Source organism: Homalodisca vitripennis, chromosome 5, assembly GCF_021130785.1.
Source record: "Homalodisca vitripennis isolate AUS2020 chromosome 5, UT_GWSS_2.1, whole genome shotgun sequence".
Taxonomy (NCBI): domain Eukaryota; kingdom Metazoa; phylum Arthropoda; class Insecta; order Hemiptera; family Cicadellidae; genus Homalodisca; species Homalodisca vitripennis.
In genome coordinates, this window is record NC_060211.1 from 81,232,822 (window position 1) to 81,256,229 (window position 23,408).

Consider the following 23,408-nt stretch of genomic DNA (forward strand, 5'->3'; position numbering starts at 1 on the left):
ATAACGTTTGTTTTACAAAATGTTTAAATTGTTCCATTGCACAATGTGATTTCGATTTCAGTGAGTAAAGGCTCTGATTTCCGTACAAGGTGTATCATATAGAGCAAGCTGCAGCTTAGTTACAACTCTCTACTGCCTAGAATTGTGATAATACAATAATTAATAGGGGACACCCCTGCTCATAGCTTGCTCGTACGTTTTTCTACCTCTTGTATTGCAACATGTTTTAAGTATTTAATATTTGGAATGTGAATGGTGTAAAATATGACATGACAGCTTCTGAAATAACGAGATTAAAGGTATAAATATTAATTTTATTAATATATTTCCAGACGAATTGAATGAAAGTATTTATTTTCTAAATTGAATTAAACTAGTAAAAATAATGGATTATGTAATCTTCGGAGTATTTTAAATTATCAACGAAATTGTATGCTATGTATATGTCAAAATAAGTTTCATAGATAATCTCAAAATCGACTTTATGTAATATATCTTTGATTACATTAAGGGTTGATTACTGTTGTGTTAGGTTGTTTTGTAGGTAGTGTATTTCACAATAAGAGAGCAGACCTTTTCAGGGACGTTTTACAAACTTTCAAAATGCCAACTTAGATTTTGCCTATTTAAAGTAAATTATAAATACAAATGTGTATGGCAATATCATTAAAATTTGAATTACAAATTTGATCAAAATTACTAACTTATGGAAGCCAGACTTTCTCTTTCATAAGTTTACAAATTAATCATAACAAATTAGGGGCTTATTATAAAAACGTATATGGACTAAACAAATTTTCCTCTGTACAATCGTTCCCAAATGGAGCCAGATCTGGCCGTTTGAAGAATACTGCTCATGATTCGTTCCAATGCTACCAGAGTAATTTTGGACAGAAGGAAGCGAAAAGGCGAATAGCATATTATTAATGATGATGATTTTCCATGATACGGTCCAAATACTCAAGTCTGGTGTGAGTGTGACCGCGCCATCAAACGGCCAAGGAATAAAAAGCGATTGTGTGACAGCGGCTACCCCTGTGTCGTATTGTGATAGATTATTGATCTGGTTTTTGCCGGTCCTCCCAGGTGTTGAGAGATACACCCTATACATTCCGTCAGTCGAGTTGTCAGCCGAAACGGGCATTTGGATTCCCGATGATGTCCCTTTATTTCTTCAGTCTTCATTCGCACTGTGTTTGGTCAAAGAAACAATCATAATATGAGATTTATCTTGACAACGTTCCTTTTGAGGTCACTAAATTCATACCACAGCGAGATAGAAATATTTAAATAATTTTATTATATGTGCTATGTTTCGACGTGTGTGTGTGTGTGTGTGTGTGTGTGTGTGTGTGTGTGTGTGTGTGTGTGTGTGTGTGTGTGTGTGTGTGTGTGTGTGTGTGTGTGTGTGTGTGTGTGTGTGTGTACCTGAACACTTAGATGGTAGTTTCTATTATTTTACGGGCATTAATAATAAAAAAGACTACCTCTTTCATAAATCTACAAATTAAACATACACAAATTATGTTTAATTTCCTATTAAAAACGGAAGAATTCATGAAAGAAAGAATTCAGTAAAACGACGTATGCGTTGTTTTCAAGTTTACAGTTACCTGTATTCGTTTCAATCATAATCACCTACATAAATAAATTAAGAGACAAATTGCTTATAAATGTATTACCATATATTCTACCTGAAGTCAGGGCTTTAGGGTAGGTAGGCCTACTTAATAATATTACTGAATAAGAAACATTTTAAAAACTTTTAGGTTTTACTTTTGGGATGTATTTAGCAAGTTAATTGATTATATCTTAATGTTGAATACAGATCCCATTTGGCCGAATCTGAAAGCTACGCATAAACAAATACCCGTGAGGGGAAGGAGGAGGGGAGGTGGAACCGGTGAATCGGAAACCACCGGAAACGTACGCGGGATTTCATGGAAGCACTTTTTCTCGGAGGGGTTGGGAAAGGGGAGAAAAGTAGAGTTTTATGTTGAGCAGAACAGAAGACAGCAGCTAAGCGCTAAGCGGATAGGCGGAGGCGCTGATAAGAGGGGTGTCAACCCTGGCTTCACCCTTACACTTCCAAAACATTGGCCGCAATTACATAGCTGGCTCTGTCGTCTCCATTATCCCCCAAAATTGGTTTCCTCTGGCCCATCTACATCTCTGTGGGGCGTGGGTCGGCGCGTCACAGCTCAAAGAGTGACTTTCGGCAATCAAGTTAGTCGCGTCTAACCCCCCCCCCCTCCCTTAACACATCTCCACCCCCGAGCGTCAACCCCTGCAAATTGATCATTATTGTGTTCTCACTCAAGTAATACAGTGTTTTCCTCTGATGAATAATTGTCTGATTCAATGTAGATCAGTAATAATATCAGAGCATTTGAAACTTTTTACAAAATGAGATGTAGTGTGAACTCAAAAGATAGATCACATTTTATAACTATTATTCGTATAGTATGAAGTAATTAGTCTAGCGTTACTTTGGCCGACAACGCAAGCAGGTTGGACACAAACAGTTTCTGGGATAAAGGTTTTATGTATAGAGTTCGTCTAGATCTAGAAAGAAGGGTCAATGACATGGACGAGGCCAAAAATTGAGATTATGAGAATTTCATGAATTCATTCAAACCAATATCTTTAGTTTGAAAAAAAAAAAAACAAAATTACAAAAAAATAGCATCAAATAACCAGATTACTATAAATTATTTGTGATATCCTAAATTATTTGTCTTTTAAGACATTTCAGACAATCTGCATTGAATTTTATGTTTGTTATATTCACGTGTGGTGACTGTATAGTTATTTTCAACTATTCAAAATCAGCCATGCTACGCCAACAACTCTATTTATTTTCCTTGAACTATATTTAGTGATAAATTTCGTAATAAAAAAAAAAAAAAAAAAAACAAACAAAAACAGATATTCAAAATTTCTATTCTGTCTATAAATCAATATTATTAAATGTGCTGTGACTATATTGTCTTTAAAACAATTAATGGTCCAGGAGTTGTCTAAACATGCTATTTTTATCTGTCAGTTTGTATTTGCATAAAGAAAGAGAATTACAACAGTTGAGACATCAAGCATATCTAGTTAAAGAATTAGCCTAGTATATTTCAATAGGAGAGTAAATCATATTACGATTTTTTCACTCTCTGTATACTAATAAAAATTTTATAATCGATTATTTATTAGATTTTGTTTTTAATTGCACCGTAAAAGCGGATATGTCTTCATGTGGCATGATTTAAAAGCTTCAGTAAACATTGTGGTCGTTAAAAACCCTATAACTGGATAACAAAATGTCATCGAAATCTACATAACATATTCTGCGGCGCTAACGGAATCGTTCCGGGATTCTCATAAATATACAGATACAGAAACCGATACCACTGAGAACGAAGAGCTATGAATCGATGGGATGGCTCTATGGTCGTTGAAAGAGTTATTGCGGGAAAGAAAAGGACGACTCCACCCAGGACTGTTGGTCTGCCCATCCTGCAGACAATCCCAGGCCGGGGTGAGATTTAAATCCGAACAGGAATCGAACATCCTTGCAGACAACGAGTTAAATATCGAATTTCTACAACTGTAGTATGCAAAATGACCAAGAAGAATGGGACCAACAAAAGAAGTATTTAATGCACCCCTCCGAGCCAATACCTCCCTGACACACATGTGTCCACATTACCATACGGTTCGCGGTAATTCGATATTCCAAGGACTGCCCGTGTTTTGCAAATGATTAACTCTTATTCACATGTTGGCTCTTCATGGAAAGTAATATTAGTAATTTATTTGGATTCGTTATAATAGTTATAGTTTTGCACTTCTTATTTTGTAATTATATTTTCGTCAACCGAGAAGAACGATCCTTACACACATTAAAAAAACATTTCGTACAAAAGTTACAAAGTAACAAAATTAATAATAAAATATAGTGAACCCTTTAGAAATATTAAAAATATTGTTTTTAATAATAAAGCATATTATAATTACGTAATAAATGGGACTTCATTATACATAGATATGCTAGTTAAGAATATTCTATAATTGAACACTGTATAAGTTAAAATATGTTCTATTTGTATTAATTTTAAAATTTGTATATCTGCATTGTAATGTAAAACAAAATCCTTCTCTAAAAAACAATAAAGTTTAAATATACATTATGACACAATTTTGCCGTGAATAAAAATAGGTGTTTTACTTTGAAGAATAAACAACACACCTTAGTTTATTGTTCAAATGGTTAGAATCATACAAACGTGAACAATTCGTAATTCACTTAGTGACGAATACAACTGAAACCCCGTTTATGGTTTTGTAATCAGACGAGGATTTCGTCAGTCAGTTAAAACCAAACTGAATGAGGCAAACTTTAAACCAACAAACTGTCAGAACAAGAGTTGACAAATGATTGCAAATTGGTTTATCAGAAACCAGAGCGTGATTATGGCCAGCCAATTAAACAATGGACTAATCTAGCAGCTTTCTGAATACTCAATTATCCAATCAACAAGTAATTAACGAAACGCGCCACTATCACATGTCGGTAATTAATGTTATACAGTAGATCGTTATCAATGCGGACTTATAGGTGTTCTAATCAAATAGAGCGCGACCACAAGGTCTTATCGTTTATAAACAAACGAGACCAACTGATTCGATTGTGGGCGTTGTTTTATGGAAACAGCATTAGGAAGTTCTTTTATCTTCTTAAAGAATTAATTACGGTTAGTTTCCAGATAGCTGTAATGCCTGCGCAAATCCACATTGAGGTTTAATTTTCCTCAAACCAATACGTAAATAAGGACTATCATAGTAAAAGTGTTCACTGGTTATCACTTATGAAAAAGAAATAAAAACCGAAAGAATAACAGGACTTTTGTTTCCGTTACGATTTACAACAATAACACACAATGATATAAAATGTCTGTTATCCTGTTATCCTTTCAAACCGTCCATCGTCAGTAACGTAATTTAGGCAATAGCAAAACATTTGTTGGTGCCTCACAATGTTACTTTGAGTCCAAGACTGTTATATCTATGAGAGCAGCTATAAGATTTGGAGTTCCTCAAGGAACAGATACTAACACAGTTTTATTCATATACATTTTATTTGTAGCACGTAATCCCAGTCTGTACCTCAGTATAATAGTATAAGAAGAGTATCAATATTTTTTTGGCAGGGTTGTGGTATAGATCTTTAAGAGAGATAAAGGATAGTTTATAGGTATACTGTACACAATGAAGAATGAAGTACCTTTACCAGAAAGTGTAGTAAACTATTTAAATTTTTTAATACTTGACGACGACCACAGAAAGAGGCAGAAAACCTTTTGCAAACCTTGTACGAAGAAAGCCAGTTAAGCTTGTATTTGAGGTTTGGACATTGGTACTTTAGTATCATCTCCATTATCCACTTTCATCCAAGTCGATGTAGGATTCAGCAGTTTCGAAAATGTACTATTTCCTGTTTAATAATAGATGCCTAAAATGATAATAAAGCCTCAGTAATGCTACTTATAAAATATTCAAGTTTTTGAATTTTAGTATAGCAACAAAATAGTATACAACCATAAAGTAACGTAAATAAATTAAAATCCCATAAAAATGTTTAGGTCGCATAAAAGATACAGATCGTTTTAGTGAGTCTCGTAAGGTAAATACGTTATTCTATGTTCTCTAATATACAGGGTCAATATTAAGATTTATTTGTACCATACTAGAGACCAATAGTTTGAATATAAGTGTATTAAAGAACAAAAAACTATTTAGAATCCAAACCAAATGCTTACAGAAATCAAGGTATGAGAAGTATAATTTGGAAACATAAACTCGGAAAGGAAGAGGTAGCAGAAGAGCGATCATCCGCCATGATGGACGGTCACTCGTTCTCTCTCTCCCCCTCTCTCCGTAACTCCCTGCGGTTACAACATAATCTCAAACTCTGCAACTATAAAATTTTAATGACAAACATGGAGAACGACAGAAACAGGCTGGAGGGAGGTGCCACCCCCTACCGCCCCCACCCCTCCCGGACCGCCACATTTAGTTAAATCTGCACGCCCAGATGACTCTCTAAAAGTTATATTTCTGCCGGTACAACTTTCTAAAGAGGTTAAGTCGTCGTCGTCGTTTATTCTTTTGAGCCTACCTCGGGATCGAGTCGAGGTTAACGAATATGCGCCGTGCAGACCGCCCGCGACTGTTCATACAACTTCAGTCGGGATTTCCGTCCCAGCGAGTCCGTGAATTTATCAGAGCCACGCTAAATTGTGTATGTGCACAAACCGAATACAGATGCATTCATGTATCTCGCTACAGTTGAACATGTGCACTCCAAGTAATTGCTGCTTTTTATATAATTAAACTCGTTAAATGTTTTAACATTTGACAAAGTGAGGGCGTTCCACGTTATTAATGAATGCGTTGACTAACTAAACGTTCGTGTTTACTCCGACTTCAGTTTGTACGATGGACTTTATTGATGATTATTTATTTAAGCTTCGTAAATGAATTAGAAACTTTTGGAAACATAAAGTTACACGCTTCTTAAAGTATTCGAAACTCGATTGGGCATATTAATATGATGTAGATCGAGGCCGGTCTGTGCCTGCAGGATGAAAATTAAAGTTGTTGAGTGGCCCAAATATGGTTTAAATAAAAGCCAATCACTTGATTGAATTGAATTTCATCTATGGCATGCAATTCAAATACACAATAGTCTTATTTGACCGAATATGATGGGACTGATGTGAATCGGCTAAACCGAAATATGTCAGATACAAATAAATATAGAAATTATCCTTTTTATAGAAAATATGGTTGGTTTACCATGCACTTGTATTCATAACAAAACATTGAAAATATATTGAATTTTTTATACCCAGATTAACATATAGCCGTTATTTATTTATGTAAGCAAATTAATTAAATTTGTTTTCTTTTAAGTTAGAAAATTGTTTTTTACCCTGAAATTCAATTAATCAGGTTTCATTAATAGAAAGTTTAATGTATGTATATCATAATTTGACATTGATGTTCCACCACAGCTGGTTTGACATCCATATCCTTTTCTCCGTACATTTCGAGAGCAACCGTGTAGACAAGCGGTGTATAGAGACACATAACCAAAAAGGTGTTATCTCGAAAATAACGGAAAATCGAAATGATCCAAGCAAAAAAGTGACACAAATAGTGACGTGGAAGGGCTTGAGTTGAAAGACGAGCCTACGAGATTGAGTGACAGAGTCGATCGCGCTACTTGTTTGGCATCTGTACGATACTGACAAAAACTGATAGGAAGAGGCTGCGTACAAAGCCCAGGTGTGACATAATGGTGAGATTAGTGGCAGATTGGGGTGCGGGCTGAGCTAGAGCCGTACTGTACAGCCCCTAATGTCATAATTAGGTAGCTCGCGTCGCGTCATCCACCCCTCCCTTCCGCGCCCTTACATACCCTACAAGTACTTCTCCTGCAATCGTCTCTGCTTCACCTGTACCGAATTCCTGGTTAGACGAAAAAATTAGGATACAATTAAATTCAAAGACAAAATGTGTGGTTGTGAAGTTTTTCTGAAGTATTCTCCCTTGCAAAAGCCCCTTCATCACGATTGTTATTCTGTTTGGATATAAGTGTAATACTTAATAGGAAAAAATAGAAATAATGTCAAAAGTCAACCAATATAAAATTAGAAGAACGATGTAGACTATTTCGGTATATTAAGCATTATCGGTCTGTTTTCATGGGACACTTTTTGGCCAATAGTGATTTAGAAAAAGGTATGTTTAAAAGTCTACGAAAGTTGGTCATAGATTATTTTTAGAAGCTAACGAATTATTTAAACACTTCATAAGCTGAAATGAGTGATCGTATCGAAGGATTTTCATGCATTGCTCTATTTTCTTATTCGTTTTCTCACACGAGATATTATGTTGTGTTGATAATAGCAACAAGTCATATCTCTTTTGATCAAACTTCCCTGTTTTGAAGGGTCCATTTTTGTCGATAGCATTTTAAGTTGGTTATGCTGAACTTTCCTTCAATCCTTCAATCCTAAATCAAACAGTCCAAAGTTATTTGTGTGAACCTCCACGAGAAGCAAACCCGCATTACTCGGTTAGAAAGGGCGCAGCCTTACCTCTAGATTACGGTTAAGATCGTACTTGTGTACACGTGTGAAAAAGCTCAAAACTAGAGTGACAATTACAACTAACTAAGAGAATGTTTACGTCTCTGCACTATCTAACGAAGTGCCCATACCACGCACGTTGGCAACACTGGGCAGGCCAGTTTGCCAACCATAGGGACAGACTCAGCAGAGCTTGTCACCACGTTTTACAGTCGACATCGCAACACACGTTTATTAAGGTTAGTTTATGTGTCGCTGGGCGCCTAGCTGCAGCTTTTATCGCTATATTCGGTGTTTATGTGATTGTTTAACGACAGATCGCGGTCACGGCTATCAACTCCAATCCGTCGATTGGCTTACGACTCTGGCTCCAGCCTTTTTGCTAGCTCTTCCACATCGGTCATTGCCTTTCACAGTCATGCGTAGAAACAACATCAAAGGTTGAATTTTTGGTTTATCCCACAAGTTTTCAATCACCAACGTCTTAAAATCATGGGATTAATCAAGTCTTCTCTTGATTAAAGGAAATTTTTAACTACTTAATACCGGAGATTTAGATAAATGTAAACAAACACACTAAAGTACAGTATATCGTGGTATTAAACCCATGGTAGGCAGGTGTTAGACACGTCCATAGCGTTCCTTAGTATTTGTATATTTACTTCCAAATTATACGTAAACAAATAACTGCCTGAATGGAGTATAACACAATTTACATGCTATTCAGAAAGAACGAAATAACAGGATTTTCAAGGAATTTTTTTGCTTTTTATATTTCCTACTTATAGCTATTTTATTAGGCTACTAATGCGTTGAGACTATTTAATACATGATTCAATTGTATATTTTGAATTTTGAATTGAAGCGAAACTTTGCTTTAATAATTTCATTGTGATTTTCAATACCCATGATTTATTTTTTCATCTCTTGTGATAATAAAACGAGACTCATGTAGCTGTTAATCTGATGTACCTTTTTCATTGTGAAGTCATAAATGGGTGTATATGTGTCTTTTAGACGATATATAAGCGTTTCTCTGATGCAACCTCCTTGTACACCGTATACTCCCCCTCGAACTCTATAACGCAATTACTACAGGGGGGCAGCAATCACACGATAGACATGTTGCCTACAATAGCCCGCCGCCGCACCACCAAGCCCAGGCAGACGCACCCTGTCACCCGTGTACCCCCTCCCCCCGCTACTGTCTGCTCGCCACTGACACCTCGCACAAAGCGCGGATTTACCTTTTCAAAGCCTTGTATCATTCACAATTCGGCGACCATGAAAAATGCCTTTATAGGTGTCGGGGGAACTACTGAATGAGATGTCACGCCGGGCAGGTCGGGAGGCATCGTTGTGTGCATCCTCACCACCGCATTCTTTGCGTAGATCCTGCGTGTTGTTCTGTGTGTGCGTATAACCATTAATATGTTTATTTTTGTGATTTATGAGATAACATTTTGTTTTTTACTTTATTGTAACAAATTTAATTCATAATGTCAGACGTGATAGGTACGCAAATCTGAATTTCTATTTTGTTTTGATCGTTTTAATTTACAATTTTCACATATTTGATTAAATATTACGATGTGTCGACATAATAAGAGGATCCTCATGGTTTAAGACATATTAAAGGAAACAGACTTCATTGCAGTTGCTTGCAAAATTTCAAGCCTATAGCTTATTTTAAAATTTCGTTTCTAGGACATATATTTTGTAAATGTTGCGTAGGTGTGCCTGCTTCTTGGCTGTTTTGGATAAACTTGAATCTTAAAGTTCCACGGGTGACTGGTCAGTTGTATTTACACGATAAAAAATCTAATATTCATTAAATACGTAAAGAAACTTGATATAAAAACGGTTGGAGTTTTATTAATAGCTTGAACGTGCTTTCCGATCTATAATTAAACCAGGAAGAGAAATGTTTTAGCCTGAAGAGCTGATGCTCAGATAAAAGAGATCGAGTGTTGTTGAGCCAATTAAAACAGCCATTCTTCGACACCCACGTTAAAGTTTTGTGAGGCACCGATCCCAATTTTTTCGTGTTCCCTAATTATTTTTAGACTTTGGTCGATAATGTAGGGTGGTGAATAATCTTTGTCCTTACCATTATCTATTTCTATCAAGCTATTCGGAACATCTGTCTTCCGTATGTTAGTTTCTAACGTTATACAAAACCTGTGAAGTACGGTACAATATATTTACTCACCAACTTACAAATATAGCCTACTTCAGTATTCAAAGTTTTTTATGCATGCACTAAGTAATAATTTTATTACTTGCCAAATTATATGCTTGTTTTATTTTTAATAAATTGTCAGTATTATGTAACACAACCAATCCAATGAACTAATACTGGTTGTTTAATTGGCTTTAATATCATGCTATTTGAAAAAAATTGTTTCAAAGAATAAAATAATAAGAATAAACGATATCTAAGTAGGAAAGCACTTGTTCATACCAAACTTTGATACAAAGAATATTTATTGAATCGCGTCCAAAAAGCCCACGGTATGGAGGTACAGACAACGTGACAGATGAAAAAATAATTTGCTATTGTTAATCCTTACGAAACCGTTCCATATCGGCCCCACCAAAATTAAAGTGGTTAACGTTTAACTTCTTTATAAAGGGAAATCCCTATAACGATGTTACAAAAACTAAGTTGTTTTTTTTTTTTTTTTTTTTATAAAGTGGAAATTAGCTTTGTTTTCCCCGAATGAACAGTTTGTTGCCCGCACCAGGCGGTCCGGCATCCGGCATCGATTGGAGGGTATCTGTCCAGCCCAACACATGCGAAATGAGGGCATTATCACACTGCTGGAGTGTCGACAATGGGTGGCTTACAGACAGCTGCTGCAGGCCTAGGTGGAGAGGATGATCTCTGTTTGGCCGCGGGGAGTCCCACAACAACAGCTCTTGGCCTCTGGTCTGGCCTAGGTCTGAGGACATCATAGGCCTCGTTACCCTGCTAACCCAATCACACCCCTTGCCACCTCGGCTCTGCCAGATGGATGAGATTAGTCCACATCGATAGCCAGATCCTTTCTTACCGCGAACACGGGCACAAATGTTGGTCGGTTTGTCAGAATCCCATCAGCCGTTCTGGGAATCGCAGTTTGATGGGCTCAACCCTTTCCAGTTTTCTGACTTCCTTTCTGCTGCGAAGGTTCAAGGAAACGTCGAACTAGCCTACATGTTTGGCTATAAATCATTTTTATGGATACTACTATGCCTACCTTATTTAACTATGTATTAGGAGGCTAACTTTGGAATTCAGCATGATAATCTAAAAGGAAGTACATTGAAACAATTCTGAATTAGTAAACAAATAAACAACCTTATAAAAAATAACATCACTTATTTTTTAAGATTTTTATATCAAAATAATTACACTATTCAGCATGTGGCATACTTAATGTTGTGTGTGGCCTACAAATTAAAGTTGTGTATTTTTATTTTAGATTTGATATATAATAATTGTTTTAAAAATATACAGAATAGTTTATTATTATTAATGATAACTATTATAAAACCGCTGTGCACAGCAACAAGAAACAGACTCGTCACCACGCAAAAGCCTCTATGGCCCATGTGGGACTAATTTCATGTATATAACGTGTACTATGCTTGTTTGTAAATTTTTAAATAAATTTGATTTGATTTTGAATTAATTAGTAACTATGAAACTTAATTCGACGCGAAACCCCTTAGTCATCACTTGTCTGCTACACATAACATAGCTATTCAGTGCGAATTTACCTCCATTTCACCTTTCCTTTAGTGCAACATCTGAAATCTGACACTGTTATAGACTTGTCTCCTGGAATCTAAAGTCCACATCCATCTGAAAAGATCTAAAAAAATCGGCTAAGAACGCGTTCGAAAAGAACTCTGTCCACAGTTTCTACATCGGCGACAACTAAAGTGTTGTCTAGACTGTACACACACTCGCAGTTTTTTGCTGTGATAATTTATGAAATATATGTATAAATTGACGTTTTAGAATAACTAACACAAGTTTATCATCTTTGGGTTCTCACTCTTTTATAAAATAAGGTTGATATACTTAAAAATTCAAATTTTTGTACCACACCTTAACTAAGGTGCATTGTGATGCGCATGAAGCGAGCAGAATCGTTACGGGATTTTAACAGATTGTTTGTAAGATGTTTGGCACTTACGCTCAAAAGAATGTAAATGTTAGTCTATAATCAACATGTTAAAAGAGCAAAGACATATTCTTTTACATGATTTATTTTAATATATATTTGAGTCAAACTATTGCCAATTGTTCTAACATGTTAACTCTTACACTGAACTTATCGCTATTGTAGACCGATGTTGATTTAGAATAATATGTTAGCAAATATTCCAATGTGAGATTTTATGTGCGTTGTTATTGTTTTGCTGGAATAAAATCAGGTACAGCACAAATTTTCGTATATTGTTATATCATCCAATAAAAGGTATTGTTTTGTAAATACTGAATTTTACAGTATCCTGATATAGCTGGACAAAACATCTGCATCTACGTTGCCAGCGAAATATCAGTATACAAACACAATAATTTTGTTTATTTATCCAAATTCTTTGTATAAGATAAAAAGCGTAACGAGTCAGGGAAAATGAGACATGAACAACAATAACAAATTAGGCATTCGTCTGATTGAATGACATGATGAAACCGATTAAAAAGAGCATCGCAAGTCGCGAAAGAACGCCAGGAATGTCTTACCAACTAATTCAAGAAAGTAACTTTATCACCTGTGTCATATGATGGTATCACATGATTATAATCAGTTTCATTACAATTTGTTTATTTAATTTTGATGTTTTGTCTCCAAAATCAATAGAGTTCTTCCTTGGACTATAGAAATCTATGTCCCCAATTTCAAGTCTCGAGCTATGTTCTATCAAGCATTGCCGCACGCACAGATGGATATAGGCAAATGGATGGATAGGCAACTCCGCCAGTCCCTATCTCGTTCACACCAGATTGGTCTAGTTCTATCCGCTGTAGAGAGAGAGAGAACTGCACACGAAGTTGAGAATGGTCTAACTTCACAGATTATGCTTGTTCTAAAGCGTATTTTCCTCTACTGTATATTTCAAATCTTTCTTTTCAAGATAAATAAAGTGTGAACTTTATTCTTCGATCTCGTTTATAATTAAAAAAAAAATGACGTAACATAAAATTTAATTTTTCTGATTAAGACAACCAATTTGTAAAACTAATTATGAAAGACATACAATGGATGAAATGCACTTTGAAACAATTCAATCTGTTTTGCCGAGCGTATCAGGGTGCGCTCATGTACACAGGTGGCACCTGGCGGGAATCAGTAGAACTACCACGGTGGGCTCGTTAAACGCAGAACTATGTGCAGGACATTGGATTTATAACACTTTATTTCCTTAATAATTTAAATGCTATATCTATTATTGTAGTGTTTGAATATAATGAAAAAGTCTTTCAAAAAGAGACTAGTGATTATAAATAAGTCATAAATGAATTATTGTTTCATTAGAACTAGTATTAACAATTTTGTCAAAAATAGACAACCAAGATATTAACAATTTGCAATGTTTAAATTGAATATTTTCATTGTAAAAGAGATGCCCATGATAGTTTATAATTGTAATATTTGTATTCTATACATTTATTTTTGTTTGTTTTTTATAACTGAAAAACGGCAACAGTAACAGAAGGATAGATGTGGATCTTATCCTTATCACTTGTATGAATTTTGTATTGTTTAAGTTATTATTATTATTATTCTTTAACGGGCAGAGATAGTGGATTAGTATGTTTCCGAGACTAGCCATTTTTAAAAATTCAAATTGTAGTCAATATTCTTGATAAAATATAATGACTATGAATTGAGTACATTTCAATATCAATCGTATGTGTCCGACGCACTTAAAGATTCTACAAACAGGAGTCCTCAAAACATGAAGGGGATTGTTTAAAAAGTCGCCGGACCCAAAATACCTCTCTTCTGTGAACCACAATGGAAAGCCGCGGTGGAACACTAATCTGCAGAGAGGGACATTTCGAGGAATGAATAGGCTAAGTGAAGAGCGTTCCCGCGGTCGCGCCAAGCCCGGCAACGTTCCCAGTCATTTTTCAGCAGACTGAGGCTGGGCTGTGCGGCTGTGGTGAGTATTGTGGTGTAAGTGCATGCCTCCATTAAGGGGATGCTCGCTTTGCTCCGGTGCCCACGCCTCCCTAATGTCGCCCCTCACCCCCTCAGCCCCACAACCACCACCACCACAGTACCACATCTATCTTCCCGTGGAGAAGGCGCGGAGATTGCCCCGGACCTTCGTACACAAACGATTGCCTTCCCTTTACGTGTCCTTCGCTCCGAATGTATCCTCTATAATTGTGTTTATTCCTGCAAAAATAAAAGGAGTAAATAATGTTGGATTATTGTAACATGTAGAGTAATAGTATACTTAATATTTCATTGCAAATATCAATTCAATTAATTTAATGTCAAAGCTCATCCAGACAATTTGATACAGGAATTATTACATTTGGCGAATGTTTTTTTAGTTATTCAATTAATAAATTTGAACAATCAAAGTAAAGATAAATTACTTTTGGAAATTTTAAACTTATAAAAACAAAGAACAAGAAACCAAAAACGTCCTAGTTGTCCAGTACCTTATTTCGAACAGGATGAAATATAATTTCAACAATTAATTTGACGTTCTCTTATGCAATACATTGTAAAATAATTTACATGGATCAGCACTGATATTTATTTTCTCCATACGAATCAAGAAAACATAAACCAGTTTTAATTATAGAGCGATTTTATCTATTCATTATAACGTGGGTGTTTTGTGCCAACGTTTGTCAAACATGATGTCAGTGTTTTAGTTACCATAATTTGAAACCAGTGAAAAAGGTGTGTTTTGCAAAAAAATTGGATTTAGTAATTCTAAACATTTTATAAAATTAAAATGTTGTATTCAAATTATTCAAGATATTTCGAATATTTAGGTGCAAAACATCCTAAGCCAGGAAAATACTACACAGGGAGTAAAGATGTTAATATATTGAGTCATGTTTACGTTTTTCTGTACAATAAAATTGAATAACACCTAAGTTGCAGAATCAATGAATCACACATTACCTAAATACGGCAGTAAAGCACTTGCTGAAGGGAGAGAAGGCCTACGTCTCAGTTGCTCTGATCAATTAACGAGCACTGCTGATTAATCAGTCGGCTGTACTGATTGTCAGAGTGGTAGCTCATGTCTGGTGTCACCCCAGTGCGACTGATTCACATTAATCAGCTGTTGTCTTATCAGTGACTGCCTCTGCGGTTCTGGTGAATTCCGCCTTCATTTGTCAGAAGCTCTACCCCTTACAGGGGAGACATTGTACTGTGATGGTGGGGTCGTAATTTGAATGATCTTAAAAAATAGATTAGCTGTAAATATCAATCGCGGAGAAACGATTCCAAAACCGGGTTGTTACGACAATTAGTGAATGAAGTTCGATCGTAGTTCATGATAGTTTGTTGCATATAAATAAACTACAAATTATTAACAATAATGTTAAAAGGGCGTGATAAGCAGAACTCTTGTATTATTTTTTCTGCCCAAAATCTAGACATTAACGGTAATAATAAACCGTATTACGAGTTTAGCTTTAGTTTAGTAATTATTTTTATACCATTAAATGTTCTAGCTTGTACCTAATATTAAGTTGTATTTACACCGTACTGCAATAACCTGATATACATTAGTGATTGAAGTTGTTGTGCTACATTTAGTAATTTATTGTAATAGTTGACTTGTCCGCTAACAGATAGCGCGCGCTGTTGCAGGTGCGGGTCGGCGACGGCATCAAGCGCTACATGGATGCCTCGGTGGATTACAACTGGCTCAAACATGTCAAATCCATAAAAGATCCAGAAGCTCAAAATCTGAGGCCTATTTGCGCTGGACAGGTAATGAAAACATTTCAAATGAAACAATTCAAAGGTTGCTACTACAAAAACAAATATAACAACAAAAAACCTCAACTGTATTTTAAACTGATTTTAAATGATGTTCCAAAATTACTATAAAATAATGCATTTTTTAATTACTTGCTTTCTCTACTTATACAATCTAACAAATTGCATAACATTTGTAAAAGACTAAATTTCTAACTAAATACTAAAAATATTAAGTAGACTGTGTTATGTATATATGAATACATTTTTATTTGCACATATTTATTTCTCTGCTATACTTTTCTTCATTGTGTTTATATTATGTGAGTATATAGTAATGACATTTAGTCTAATCTCAATATATTGCAGATCATTGATATATGTTGGTATAAATGCATTATGGGTAAGACAATAAGTTTTCTTTTCGAAAGCATAAACATACAATTAAATACAAAATAATAAATTTATAGATGTATATAAGAATAAAAAATCATTTTGAAATTTAGTTTGTAAATATACTTATATTTGTCTGTATTTATGTTGCTGTTAAAAATATAAGGATTGGTATTAAATACACGTTGAAACAGTAGACTGGCTGTAGCACCATTTTGATTAAATAAATACAAAATACAAATTGGAGTTAAGGTTCGTTGCTAAAGTATAATTTTGTGAATACAGTACCAGATGTTACAGTTAGATTATACTGAACTCAAACAAGCACCAGGGAAACATTAGCGATGTTACAGTTAGATTATACTGAACTCAAACAAGCGCCAGGGAAACATTAGCGATGTTACAGTTAGATTATACTGAACTCAAACAAGCGCCAGGGAAACATTAGCGATGTTACAGTTAGATTATACTGAACTCAAACAAGCGCCAGGGAAACATTAGCGATGTTACAGTTAGACTATACTGAACTCAAACAAGCGCCAGGGAAACATTAGCGATGTTACAGTTAGATTATACTGAACTCAAACAAGCACCAGGGAAACATTAGCGATGTTACAGTTAGATTATACTGAACTCAAACAAGCGCCAGGGAAACATTAGCGATGTTTCTTAAAACCTGGACACGAATCTATTACGATGGCGGTATTTATTCAAATAGGCTTTAATACGCGTGTTGTGGGTTAGGACGTTAATGGCCGCTTATAAAGTGGACAATGCCGTGATCGTGCGTGATCAATCCTCCAAGGGACAAATCTTTGACAATTAAGGTCGTATGGAAATGTGTAGAGCCGCGTGCGGAGTGGGTCGACGCGATGCGACGCGCCGCGGCGGCGGCCGGTCAGTTTTTGTCAGCGTCGAGACGCCTAATGCTCGCTGCCCTCGACATTAGTGGCGACCTATCAGCGCCCTTATCACATCTTGACACGGAAAAACGCCTAATGGAAAGTTTACTACGGTGTCAACTTGTCATTCTGAGCGTCATTTGTGATGCAAAATGAACCGTTGTTAACGGGGCAATTAAGTCGCTAATTGACACATGGCGTTTGTCGTGCATCTGTAATTTGTTTTCTCTTTCCTATAGTCGATGTTAATGAAGTTTAAATGCAACATGCATCATGAAATGTTTATTTTAAATGTCCATCGAATCAGTGTAGTCACATTAAAAATATTTTGTGTTTAAACAAAGTTTTTTTGTATATATCAATACACAAACATAATACATATGGAATAACATTAAAATTTTTTCCAGTAAAATATAAATTTCAATCAAACATGCTGATTCAACAAAACAGGAACTCAGTGTTCTCACAAAAACAAATAATTATCAAATAATATATATTTTATATAATTAATCAGCACAAATAATAAGCTTTGAGAGGGAAATTAAAGTTTTTACGGAAATGCTTTATTTTAACCTTTTTCGCATAACATTAAATTGTCGTTAGGAATAGTAAACAATAACAATTTCAAAAATCAAAATGTAAAAGAGCCTAAATGTTTTAACTTGTACAAATCAAATGGCAAAGGAAACAATGATACAAATTAAAAAAGAGATACTAAGAGTTTCTTACGCTGGAAGATATTAGAATTGAAATAGAAAGTCAATTTATTTGCTTCAGCTGTAATAAAAAACTGCTTTTCATTTTTTATTAATACTTTGGTTTTCACTCCTAGTTTTTTGTATAATTGAAACAGTCGTCCACAGTTTACAATTAAATAATTTACGATTTTCAATATAAATACAATCAGAATCAATTTACAATATAATTTCAGTGCCAAAATGTAATTTTAGTTAAAATAGGAAGATTTTAGTCTTAGTTTTGCTCTAAAAATTGTGTTCCAGTAGTCTTGAGGATTATGTTCATGAATAAAACGTCATCTGCAGGAACATCAGAGTAAAGGTCCAATGAAGAAAATTGAAGATCATTAATTTCTTTTAGTTAGTTATTCATAACATTTCCAAATTCATGTTGTAAAGTGCTGAAATAAATATTTCAGATAAATCGAGCACAAGTTATCTATTTAGTTACCCAGTTGACTAGAAAACGAAAGCCGTAAAACTGTTATCTTCAGAGAAAACATGATATTCAGGGGATTTATAGAACCCGCAGTGATCATATCCTGAGGCAGGATCGCGGCAGCTCCTCATCTATCATATACCACAGACAGAGGTTGTGACGGCCACACGCTATAGGTGGCGGTCAGTCCTCCTCCTATCACAGATCTCGGTAGACAATTACCCACATAATTGACAGGTCTTAATTTATCTCTCCTGATTGGACAGCCTGCCGCGGGACCGCGGGTGATGTGCTTCAAGCACTCCTGTACTTTCCTTGTGCGTTCTACAGTACTATAGTACTGATAATACTATAATACTGATTGTACTGTAGATGTACTCATGGAGAATTTATATTGTAACTTTTAAAAGTTAAATATGTCTATGATTTCATTAGTAATACTTCAATATATTTAAAGTTCATGTTGTTATTTTGTAAAATTAGGAACCTGAACTATTTGCTTGTGCGCCTTCCGTCTTGTCGCCTGTAACTACACAGATGTGTTAAGCGGTTATTGCCTATCTAGCGCCTTACCTGAGCAAAAACTTGATATGTAACGTGTACAATATTTCTATTTAAGGATGAGTGAAGCCTTTACACGAAGCGTATTCATCAAAACATATCAACATTCAATAATTATGAACATTTGATATACGGTGTTACAACATTTCAATTTATAATCAAGTTAACTAATATTTGATATAGATAAAATAAAAATAAGTTTAATCTGAACTAACTCCTAATACATTCTATACTTATATATAATTTTATAAGTTTGAAAATCATTAAGTGCTCGAAAAATCATCTTTCAAGTAATGATTTTGCAAACCTTAAGTTGGAGAAACCAGCAAGCACTACAAGCCAACTGTATATTTGACATGGGGAGGAGTATCCCCTAGTAATTTACAGATAACTCTCTAAGGAATATCATACCTAGTGAAGGAATTAAAAATCGGACTGCTAACTAATTCAGTGTCACAATTTACACGTGTCATTTAATTGTGGATTTTATAATCTTTTAGTGCGTAATACATTTAACAAGATAAAGCAGATAAAATTAATTGAGTAAGCAAAAACAAAATTTATTTGTCAATAGAAATGAAATCCCTTTAACATTTGGTTATTAATGTGAACTTTTTGAGTACAGTTTGAGTTCTTCTACTGTAGCTTCAGCGAGTTCTAATGTTACCATGTTACCAGATCTACTACGAGACGACTCAGCAGGTATCAGCAGGCCATGAGTTGCTGCTGCCACCTCGAGAGCCGCTGCACCTCGACTATATGATGTCCTACAGTAGTCAGGCGGACGACCGCAGCGACCGAGAGTCAGGTCAGTCGAGTCTATGATTCATTTGTAGAATAACATGTTCCAGTAGTTGTACATGTACAGATCCAGCCAGCAGAAGATAACAGTGTTAATTTCCCTAACACGCCAATGCAAGTAGCATAAACAATATTTTATTCTGAATACTCGTTTGAATACATTTTGATTTATTAAGCAATAAGTGGAATTTTTATTCTACACTACTGAAGTAACAAGCATAGACCTTCATTATTCGATTCTTCATTATTTTGAGTTTGTTCTGAGGATGGTAATGCGTCAAGGATATAACTCTAAGGATTCTAAAAATGTAAGAATTTTAAAGATCAACCAGGCTTAGATGGTATAAGTTCTACACGATATTTAGATCAATTCTATCCCACTAAAAGTGTGAAATGTACAGTTTACTTTTACAGTATTCAAATAAAAATTGGTACTGTCCGACAAGGTAGTACCTCACAAGGACTCGACATGTCCTGCTCTGGAAAGGAGAAGGAGACATTGTCGCGTTGTACCTGTTTACAGGAACAGCGTATAAATAGTGCGGCAATATAACAGGTTCGACAGCCTGCTTATCATCTGACATTTCAATGTTGTCAATCACACGATCGGCCCATTCTTTGCTGCAGTTGCTTGAGAAACTGCACCAGTGCACGCCAGGATACGCATCTGGCTCGTTCGCCCGAAGGAGAACAACCCTCCCACACAGAGAATAAGCTTCATTGCGGAACAGAACGTAAGCGTAATGAAGATGTCAGAGTGCAGTGTCATTGGATGATGATTCCGTAGAGGAAGAAGAGTAAGAAGAAGGAGGAGGAGGATAATTGTCCAGTGAACCAAAAAACGTCTTTGTTCGAGCCCCAAATAATGTTTTAATAATTTGATATCTGAAGTCAACATGAAATATGTTGTATACTTCAACAATTGATAACACAGATTCTTGATTTCCAGAATAACAAATTACCGTTATCTTACTTGACCATCTATTCTTACAGCTAGGAACATAGTCAACTGTTTTAGAATCCTGAACAAAAATAAAAAGTCAACTGTTTTGTTTTTACAAATTTGAGCACTTATGTTACTTGTTGCTAAAGCGGAGAATCAGCATAGTATCGTAAGTTAAAGCTTGTTATAATGTGGTATAGAATTTATAATTTAGCAGGTTAATTCATATATTAAAGACTGAATTCAAACAACATCTTACACTATTAAAATTCTTAGTACAAAAATATATTTCATTCATAAAATATATATTTTTAATTTTATTAATACATTTTGCGAAATTCACGATTAATCGACTAAATTTAATATTTTTATATTGAAATTTATTTGCTTGAGGTCGTAATAATGGGAAAGTCACGATTCCAGTAGAAGCAATAATGAAATATAGCGAGTGACACAGTCTCAAATATAATTATCACTTAGTCGCAGCAGGTGAGCGAAGTGACTACGCATACAAAGCGACTCGTACCGACATAGTATCAGAGCAACACGAGTGCCGGGCGCCACCTGTCACTCAAGGCAGAAACATTTTTGCCGCTACACCTTTTAATTAACGGAGGGTGCGGGATGGGTGGGGCGGGCGAAGGGATGGAGGGGGGACGTCACGTGACTCGACCATTACTAATCAAGACGTTAATGGCTTTTAATTAAGCGCGGCATCGACGTCGCTGCGAGCATCGGCACTAAAGATGTCGTCGTTTTTAAATCTTAAGGCCGCGCCGAGTGTTGCGAATGATATTTTTATGCGTCCAATGATAAACTAGAGTGCCGGCGACATTAAAACGGCGGGCACGCAGCCGGGAAAGCCCATTAAAATCATTATTAAAAGTGCAGTGATAACTTAGAAGTAACAGGATACGGTACGGTCCTGTAGTCGACGAGAGCTTAATGTCCCGCTCTCGCTCCGACGTCAACCCTTTCCTTCTCTCTTGGTGACTTTAATGGGGAACTCTTCTGCACTACCTCTTCACTATTCCGGCCGGCGCCGATTACCGACAACGGTTGTGCGATGTAATTGAAACGCTCAGTGATTTTGTTTCCTTCCAGTTTCGTTCTGGGACGTCGTTAGAACAAGTGGAGATAAAACGTTCTGCTATGTTGCCATTCCTGGGGAGTTTACTAGTTTACAATGTTTTGTACTGTAGACGTTTATTTCTATTTTACAAGTATTGTGTATCTTCGTTTACTGTATACTTTACAAATGCTCTTGAATAATAAGTGACGTAACTTACAAATTCAAAACATTCCTAAAAATGCATATGGAAAAAATAACAAAAAAAGCTCAAATAATGATCTAGAAACTAATTTTCCATTACTAAAGTTACCATTTCCAAGAGGCCGAGCTAAAATCCTTAATCTGTTTAAAATATCATTAAAAATATAAATACGTTTGATGTTACTGATAAGTTAATGGATCTGTATCCGTATGTGATTGTATATGAAAGTTAAAAAAAATTTAAATAATTTTTGCAATTTAACTCATTTGATCACATACGAGTCTATGAAGAAAATTGTTTGCTTTCGATTTGATTTTGTGTGAAATTGTTGTATGCCTTCTGGAAAGATTTTGAAGTGTAAAATGTTTCTAATGAGCTTTATACCATAAACAATTCTACGTAACATTCCAGAGAAATAAAAATAAAGTTTTAATGGTAAAACGTTATAAAAGCAATCTGCATATGAATTTAAGATCTAAAGTCCAACTAATCTTTAAGCCATTTGCCGATCAAAACAGAGGATGTCGCGAGTGTTCAAGGGAAAATCTACATAAAGTACTATGCTTTATACGGGTCACATTATTTGAAGATTTGCCCAAATTTTTAAATTCATTGTAAACGCCTCCTCGAGGTTTTTAAAATGATTTGAACTTTATTTAATACTTGATATCGACCCGGTTCTGGAAAGGTTCTTTTTTTAAAAGATCCCATTAAGATTTTCGTCTGCTCTACACCTTTCGGCATTGCTTTATACAATAAATATTATTTTAGAAAGCATCTAAGAAGTAAATGACTTTGTTTTATGAAAAACCAAGTCTATTGGCTAAAACTTTCCATCGCAACAGCGTTTGCATTGAGCTCAGTATATGAGTAATGGCAAAGCGATAAAACCGAAATGTCGAACGCCCATGTGAAAGGCAAACAAGATCAATGCGATCACGGGAAGTTATGCAAATTCGCCATAAGCTGGTTGAGCGCGGCGGAGGCTGGAAGTCAGGCAGATGTGAGAAATAAATCACAATAACAGTGCACGTTGCGACCACGATATAGATGTCAACGCGATGTTATCTATTAGCGGCACAAAAGCGACAAAAACAACTCTATTAATAAAACGCGTGATATATCATGATGGGGAGGAAGGGTTGGATAATGCTGCAGCGTATGTCCATTGTAGGGTGCCCCCGCGCTAATATACCCCAAACTGCGCTCAGGCCCCTCGGTGTAGAGCCATTGTCGAACAATCGTTCGGA

General features: G+C 35.5%; 1 protein-coding gene across 2 annotated transcripts in view; it reads left to right on the top strand.

Annotated features, from left to right (window-relative positions):
• Window positions 1-23,408, top strand: part of LOC124362441 (histone-lysine N-methyltransferase PRDM16-like) — a 196,960-nt gene that overhangs the window by 144,275 nt on the left and 29,277 nt on the right. For both annotated transcript variants that reach the window (XM_046816949.1, XM_046816950.1), the window contains exons 3-4: window positions 15,998-16,120; window positions 19,819-19,948. In XM_046816949.1, the coding sequence (XP_046672905.1) occupies window positions 15,998-16,120; window positions 19,819-19,948 (253 nt within the window). The remainder of the gene's footprint in view (window positions 1-15,997; window positions 16,121-19,818; window positions 19,949-23,408) is intronic.